This window comes from Apaloderma vittatum, unplaced genomic scaffold (genome assembly GCF_000703405.1).
Source record: "Apaloderma vittatum isolate BGI_N311 unplaced genomic scaffold, ASM70340v1 scaffold25553, whole genome shotgun sequence".
NCBI classification, from domain to species: domain Eukaryota; kingdom Metazoa; phylum Chordata; class Aves; order Trogoniformes; family Trogonidae; genus Apaloderma; species Apaloderma vittatum.
Genome location: NW_009709067.1, coordinates 41,396 through 49,629, shown reverse-complemented (window position 1 = coordinate 49,629; position 8,234 = coordinate 41,396). Strand labels below are relative to the sequence as shown.

At 46.6% G+C, this 8,234-nt stretch overlaps 1 protein-coding gene across 1 annotated transcript in view; it reads left to right on the top strand.

Annotated features, from left to right (window-relative positions):
• The first annotated feature begins 582 nt into the window (after positions 1-582).
• The window catches only part of FBXL18 (F-box and leucine-rich repeat protein 18), a 17,772-nt gene continuing 10,120 nt past the window's right edge, over positions 583-8,234 (top strand). Inside the window, exons 1-3 of the mRNA XM_009866797.1 lie at positions 583-780; positions 1,690-3,236; positions 6,089-6,307. Of these exons, the coding sequence (XP_009865099.1) occupies positions 628-780; positions 1,690-3,236; positions 6,089-6,307 (1,919 nt within the window). The 5' untranslated portion in view covers positions 583-627. The remainder of the gene's footprint in view (positions 781-1,689; positions 3,237-6,088; positions 6,308-8,234) is intronic.

Here is an 8,234-nt window from a genome sequence, read left to right as displayed (position 1 = left end):
GTTGGGTTTGGGGTGCGATGGCCAGGGTGCCCCTCAGAGCCCGAGTCGCCCTCCTGGGGTTTGCAGTGGTTGAGGGTGAGCCAGTGCCAGCCTGCGGGTTTGTCCCTATGTGATTTCGGCCTTTTCACAGCATCAGTTTGTACATCTCTGCGGAGTTATATAACTCCCCAGGTTATCGAAACGGATGGCGCTGAGAGGAAACATATAGAAAGAGGCTGCAGTGTGCTGACTAGAAAGAATCGGGGATGGTTACCTTCCCGATTGCCAAGTCAGTGGTGAAAGCGAGATGAATGTAAATGTTTTTTCTCCTCGTTCTAAAGCAGCTGACAGCGAAAGAGTGAGTGAAGTTGCTGTGGCTTTTTTATGTGTGCTTCCATATTGGCTTCTAAGAGAAAACCTTTGGTTTCTTCATGCAGATGGAAGCACTTAAAGATTTGAGCGTTTCTGTTTTGTCTCACTCTATAAATCCTTATGAGATCCGTGGTACCTGTTCTTTCACAATCTTTGCTACGTTTTCTGAGCTAGTAGCTTTTTTTCTCTCTCTTTTTTTTTTTTTTTTGTTTTAATTCTGCCCCCCAGGAGATTGTAAGTGGAGAGAGTGAGGAGGAAAGTAACGGTGTCAACTTGATGGAGTTTTCGGATGAGATCCTTTTGCACATTCTCAGCTACGTCCCTTGCACAGACCTTGTCCTGAACGTCAGGAGAACCTGCAGGAAACTTGCAACGCTTTGCCTTGACAAGAGCCTAACCCACACAGTTTTACTTCAGAAAGACTATAAGGTGGGGAGAGTAGCTTGCTTCTTCCGTTAGCTGTGAAGACAAATCTGACTTGTGAAAAAATGCCAAGAAGTAGAAGCTTCCAGTGTGTCTGCATAAATGAAATGAGCTCGGAAATCAAGTAAACAATAAACTGCTTTATAAAAGCATTTGTTTTCTAGAATGCTTTGTTAGAACAGCTCTGTGCTCCCTTAGTTATATAAAATGCCATTAGTGAAAACTATCTTCTCTGTGGTTCTGGAAGCTAAAATGAAAGTAAATGTGACTTTCCATTTGTAGCTGTGGTTGTGTAAAATTATGTTTTTCTCAGAATATGTTTTCTGTGTTGTTGCACAAAAAAAATCTCGTGCATATTGCTGCCAGGCATGCAGTCGGCTAAGCCAGAAATTTTGAATGTGTTACAACAAAAAAACCTCCAAAACTTGGGAATGGAGGGTGATACGTTTCGTTTGTGAGGACTGTATCACCAAGTGCAAGCAAGGGGAAACCTCTTACTCATTTCCAAAACAGAAAATTGGGTGAAGTAGAATGGAAACATCCTTCTTTCAGTTGGAGTTTCTGTATTTATTCTGTAGATAGCCAGTTCTGCTGAAACAGCTTTGCTTTTAGAAAAAGGAGGTGGCCTTCCATTCCCCTGTCAGTTGCTGAATGGATTAGGCCTCGCGGTCAGTAACACAGAACTGCACAGACTAAGCCTCTAAAAAGTGTAATCCTAAAAACTCCAAAGTGTGGCAGATTAAAGTCAGCTACCGGCGGTATAATAATCCTCAGACTGTGGTAGCGTCCTGAAACCTTTGGATGAGCCGCGTAATCTAAGTGCCAACCTCTCTTATCCCCGTCTTCAGATGGGAAACTGAGTTAGCGCGCAGCCTTGCCGTATGTCTCACCGAATGTGGTTTTGTTTGAGTACAGGTCAACAAAGACAAAGTGAAGCAGCTGATGAGGGATATTGGAAAAGAGATTTACCAGCTGAACTTGGCTGGGTGCTACTGGCTGCCCAGCTCCACTATTGATCACGTAACACGATGCAAGAACCTGGTAAAACTGAACTTGTCTGGCTGCCACATCACCTCTCTCCGTCTCTCGAAGATGCTGTCCACGCTCCAGCACCTCCGCTCCCTGGCCATAGACGTAAATCCAGGTTTCGACGCCAGCCAGCTGAGCAGCGAGTGTAAAGCCACTCTTAGCCGCGTCTCGGAGTTGAAGCAAACCCTTTACACGCCGTCGTATGGTGTCGTTCCGTGCTGCACTAGCCTGGAGAAATTGCTGCTTTATTTTGAGATCCTCGATCGCTCGCGAGAAGGTTTTATGCTCTCTGGGCAGCTAATGGTAGGCGAGAGCAACGTGCCCCATTACCAGAACCTCCGCGTCTTCTACGCCAGGCTGGCTCCTGGCTATGTTAATCAGGAGGTAGTGAGGCTGTACTTGGCGGTGCTGAGCGATCGGACACCCGAGAACCTTCACGCTTTCCTTATTTCTGCCCCCGGTAGCTTTGCGGAGACAGGAGCCACTAAAAACCTCCTGGACTCTATGGCTCGAAACGTACGTCTGGATGCTTTACAATTGCCCAAAGCCTGGATTAACGGCTCTGGACTCCTGCAACACTTGAAGTTCAACAACCCTTTCTACTTCAGCTTTAGCCGATGCACCTTATCTGGTGGCCACCTGATCCAGAGGGTTATTAACGGTGGGAAGGACCTTAAAAGCTTGACCAGCTTGAATCTCAGTGGCTGCGTTCACTGTCTGGCGCCAGAGTCCTTATTTCGAAAAGCGGAAGATGACATTGACAGTGGCATTCTGGAAAGCCTGGTAGTGTCTTGCTGCAACCTGAGACACCTCAACCTCTCTGCAGCTCACCACCACAGCTCGGAAAGCATAGGGAATCACTTGTGCCAGCTTCTGGCAAGGCTAAAGCACCTGCTCTCCTTAGCGCTGCCGGTTTGCTCCATCACGGATGTTGCCGCAAACGTGGAAAAGCCGAAGCCTCCCACGGCGTCAAGTTTGGTTCCCCAAACGTTTGGAAGGAAAGTTCGGATCGGGATGCAGACGTATCCAAGGAACTTAGTGGACCAGGCAAATCAGAAGCTAGAGTCTTCAGTGTTCTGGGCTCTGATGGGAAGCCTCCGATTTTTGGAAACCTTGGAAATAATCGGATCCAGTTTTTCCTCTGCCATGCCCCGCAATGAGCCGGCGATTCGGAACTCGTTGCCTCCTTGCGTGCGGGCGCAAAGCGTGGGCGATTCGGAGGTGGCTGCCATTAGCCAATTGACTTACTTGCAGAGCCTCACCTTAGCTCAGCTGCCAAATATCCTGACTGGCTCTGGGCTTGTTAGCATTGGGTTGCAGTGCCAGCACTTGCGGACTCTTTCGTTGGCCAACCTGGGCATGATGGGGAAAATGATCTATATGTCTGCGCTCATGGACATGCTGAAACACTGCAAGTGTCTCAGAGATCTCAGGTGAGATCATCCCCATTCTGTTTGTGGATCTCCAGAAATGTAACGCGTGGTTTGTTGTGTTAAAACTGCAAGTTTTGGTCCAAAGTAGCTGCAATGGCTTGAAAATTGGGTATTTTCCTTCCTGACTTGCGGAGAACAGGAAGGCATCATGTGCTGTCTTTGAAGGCTCATGATACGCCTTTGAATCAGATTTTTAAGAGCAAAAAAGTCTGTGCTGCAAGTACCTTCCTTTTAGATAAGGAAGAGTAGATGCTGCATATTCAGGAGCCAGCAGCCTGTTAGGGCTAGGTTAAATATTCCATGCCTTTGCTGGCTTTTTGGCTTTATGTACACACATATCTCTGAAATTTCCAGAAAGGAAGAGACTCCTATAATAGCTAGATAATGTAGAGTTCCCCTTAGGTTTCCCAATGAAATATTTTTCTGGCTTTGTTTTTTATTCAAGTATACCTCTTTTTCCTTTCTCCTTTCTTTCTTTTTCCTTTCTCCTTTCTTTCTTTTTCCTTTCTCCTTTCTTTTTTTTTCTTTTCTCCTTTCTTTCTTTTTCTTTTCTTGATGGTATATTGAAAGATTTCCAAATTTAGAGTTTGTCCTATTGAAGTTCCTTTCTTGGAACTGATCCGAAAAGATGCATAAAGCTCCTTCATGGTAGTCAAAATGTGCTTATGAAATCAAAGGGCACAAACTGCGACTGTGTCCTTGCACTGATCCCTGTCAACACAAATGTTATTACTTGAGAAAAATGTGCTTTTTAAATTTTTGTTTTCTTTCTTATGTTTTCTCTAGATCAGCTTCCACTGGTGAAGCTGCTAGACCTGTCAGGCCCGTTGCCACCCTCTGTTGACAAAACGGGTCTAAAATATCAAACAATAGTAACAGCAAGGTCACTCCTGTGATTGCCAAGACAGTGTAACTAAAATTATCGCTCATCAGCTCCGATGGGTGTTTGTGCGCGTGTTCGCAAACCATTGCAATAGTGAAGGGAGCCAGAGTGGCTGAAACACCTCGGGAGGGGTTTATTTTTCCACCCCTTCCCATCACGAACAGGCAAGCAGCATGTTGGTCTCTCATCCACGGGATGGCACCTGTTGGAAATTCAGTTCCTTAATGGCTTGGGTCACCTGAAAGTGTCTCTAAAATTCAGGAGACTAAGCAGCCACGGAGGAGCTAAGATCTGGGGCAGGAGGTTTGGGTGTGCAGCGTTGCTTCGCTCAAGTCTGGGCCGTGTAGTTTGCCGAGACTTTGAAATGGAGGCCAAGAGCGCTGCAGATGGGAGGCAGCTGAAGATGGGAGGCACCGCAGAGCCTTGAATAAAGGACAAACAAGGGAGTCTCCTTGTAACAGCCAGGCAGCTCGATGTAAGCTGTCGCTGTTCTTTCCTGAGCAAAGTCTAAGGTTTTATATAGGTTTAAGAGGATATTAATGTTTAGCACTTCCTGCTAATAATGTAGTTTCCTTTTCATTTGGCTAAAGCTCTGCTGCTTTTACCCTTTTTTCCTCCCTCCACATTTTCCAGGCTGAGAAACTAGTTTTAAGGGTCTATTCCAAAGCAACATTGTCATCTAGCGAGTGGAAAGTGGCATTGCAAGTATGGCTGTCGTATCACAGCGATTGACCTAGAAACCTGCTGTGAAGCTGCCACAGATTCGGTGCCTAAACTCGCAGCGGACCACTAATGCAGTTGAAAAATCGAAGAGCTTCCCTGTTTCCTTACTATTAATTTTAAACTATTACCCAAAGTGCCGTTAGGATCTCTTCAGGCGGTGCTACCTGACCAGCAGTGACAGGCTGAGACTAAACCAGAATTCATCAGTTAACAGGATTAAGTTGCTGAGATACCTCCCGCGTACTGCAAAAGCCCGTATGCGCAGATTATCCAGATCAGGTTGGGACAGACACCTCGTTGTCACCTAAGGGATTAACCTTCTTGGAGCTTGTGGCCGTGCTGACCCAATGACTGGGATTCCCGAGTACTCTGAGGTCCTGTGGGGGTAATTTTGCACTAAGTAAAGTAAATCTACACCGGCCCCGAGCAGATTCTGCTTCCCTCAGGCTGGTCTCTGCAAGGGAGTCGTCCCGTTAGTTGAAACGAAGACCGCTCGTCGGTCGGGTATGGCCTCACCGTGTCGTTTCACCATCCTGCTCTGGGCTGTGATGTAAGATTGGGGGTAGCCGTCATAGAGGATCCCATCTCTTCTCTCTGGGCCAAGTGTTTAAGATAAAAGTTGGAGCTGTGCTGGTTGTTCTTCCTCTGGGAGAGCAGCAGGTTTGACCCTTTGGCTGGTTGTGGTTACTCTTGGCTCAGGGGCCTGAGTTCTGCATCGCCACGTGTGCATTGTGAATTTTTTTTCATGCCTGCTTCTCTCCAGGCAGTAAACTGAAGATTGACCAGTTTGATCGGTTTTTAGGGCACTGGAGCAGTTAAGTCCTTAAATCCACATCAACTGCTCGGAGGATGTCGGGTAGCGAAAGCCAAGGCTGTGCTTGTCGTAACACCAGGATAAGACCCAGCTTACCCAACACACTTTGTGGAAAACTTGTAAAATCAGCGTTACTCCCTGTGGGTGCTGGAATTCTGCAGTTTAGGGGCCTTTCTGCCGATTTGTGTCCTCGTCCTTTAGCACACACCATTCAAAAGTAACTAGCAAGCACGAAGTCTGAGCCTGCGGTGTGGGGTTTGTCCCTGTTGGTGTCACGGAAGGTGATCGCACGTGGGAGCGAAACAGGCGGTGGGAATGCTGGTTGCTCCCTTTGCCAGCCCCTCCGTGAGCGTGCTGCCTTCCCTCTTGTCTGAAAAACAGCCCAGCACCACGAATTGCCTGTTGACTTGGTTTTTTTGTGTATTCTCACAGGCTGGAACAGCCGTACTTCTGTGCGGGCGCCCAGTTCTTCCAGGCCCTGAGTCATTGCTCCTCTCTCCAGCGGCTTTGCATCGTCTCCCGGAGCGGGACTCTGCAGTCTGACGCAGTGATGTCATTCATGGCCAACTGCCTTGAGGTCATCATGTGCCACATGTTTATGGGAGAGTCTCTTACCGTTTGCAAAAATCTCCAGCAATCTATTGTCCGGAGGTGAGTGCGGAAAGGGGTTGATGTGGGATTTCTGGAGCTGTTGAAGATTTATCTGCGTTTCCTCGCTTGCCAAGGTTTATATGGCTTGAAGCGCTTGTTCTAAGAAGCTAATAGGTACTGTGTAACCACTTGGCACAGGAGCTGGCCTCTTACTTTAATGAGTGAATCAGTGAAATATTTGAAGGTATTATATGAATTTTTGATTCCATTCCCACCGATGTTCTCTGCCGTTCCGCTGGCGGGGCTGAAGTTCTGGATGTAAAACTCCATCATAAATCAAATGACGCTTTCCGTGTAAACAAAACATCTGCCGACATTTTAAGTACTGAGAGATTTGACCTTGAAGCTTTCCTCTTTTCCCACAAGTGACTAAGATAATTTTCTGTCCTCTAATCACTTGTAAATGTCACTTACTGATAATCCCCTGGCAGCGCAATTCAAAGCCTTTAAATGGTTGTTGTGAAGGGTTTTTCTCTGAGGGGGGAGGTGTGTGCGTGGGGGAGAATTCGTAGGAACTGCCTTTGCACGTTTGGCAGTTCTTAAAATGCGTTTTGCTTGGCCCCTTGCAGTGTTCTGAGGCTCACGTGGTGGGAAACGTTTGTGTGAGAGCCGTGAACTGCATTTGAAAAGAGCTTTTTAATTACGCTCGGCGTTTTGAAACCTTCTAATGGCGGCAGGCGTCTTACAAAATATTTCCCATGCAACAGACTTCCCATTATGATTTTCCTTTCTCTACGGCTTTTTCTCCGCCTCCAGTCTGTTTCCTTTGTCACCTACTGGTGCTTTGCCTTGTTAAGCTCTAATAAAAATTTCAAATCACACGGCGTTATTAGTGCATCCTAAAGGGTGCTCCTCCCCCCCCAGCCTTTCTCCGGCTTCAAACTGACTTATTACACTTGGCTTGTTTCCGCGGATCGAATCCAGCAGAGCCCGTGACTACATTAGGTACCTCCTGAACTGCACCCGAGACCGCTGCTGCCTCCGAAAGGGTCTGTGTCCTTCTGGGGTAGGGATTGTTGGAAACATCGAAGTAAATTCCTTGTGATGTGACAAGGATTCTTTGAGCAAAGAACCAAAAATCCACGTTGGTTTTTTTGTGTGTTTTGCCCCCTCTCCTCTGAGATGCCAGTGCAGCACCGGCCAAAATTTTAATATCTGCTGAGTAGAAATATGCTGTTCTGCAGTGTTTTTTCCTCTCTTTTTCCTCTGTCACGGATGTATTCCCACTACATTCTCTACCTTTTAATAATTTAAACCTTGGGAACTTTCCAAAGAGCAGCTGATGCCTTTTGGAAATGTTAAAATCTATTTTTATATTTAGCAACACTTCTGGCTGTCATTCTATTTTTCTTCTTTTGTATTTTATTAATAGAGACGTTTGTATGAAAACAGGATTTTTTTAAATTTTTTTTTCCAGAAGAGAGCATCTGTTCCCACTGCAAATTCTACACCTGAAGTCGTAATGCTCTGTGACACTGTAATTGGTGGCTCTGGAAACGATTTTGATGTCACGTAAGATTATGACTTCAGGAGGAGGATAAGCGGCGGGAGCAGATGCTCTCCTAAGCTACAAAGATCCTGTTCTCATGCAACTGTCTCTGGTAATAAAATGGAAGGAGCAAAATACAGAAAATGATGTGGAAGCAAAGCCTGGAGTCTTCCACGAGCCATCAGTGAGTCTTTAACCACGTGACTTTCCCAGTGATCCCGTTCTCATCCTTGCACAAATGTGCCTTCGCGTGGGGTCGGGAATTGACTTTCTCTTGGCTGCGCTTTGTCTGCTGCTCCAAGGGCAAGGAGACGTGCAGTAAAACCTGCGTGTGAGCGAGTTCATGGCTCAAACCTGTGGATAAGGCTCCCATTCACACAGCGTGCCTTCCTCTGAAAACGGCCTGCTAGAGTCTCTTTAATCCAAGTTTTGAATCGG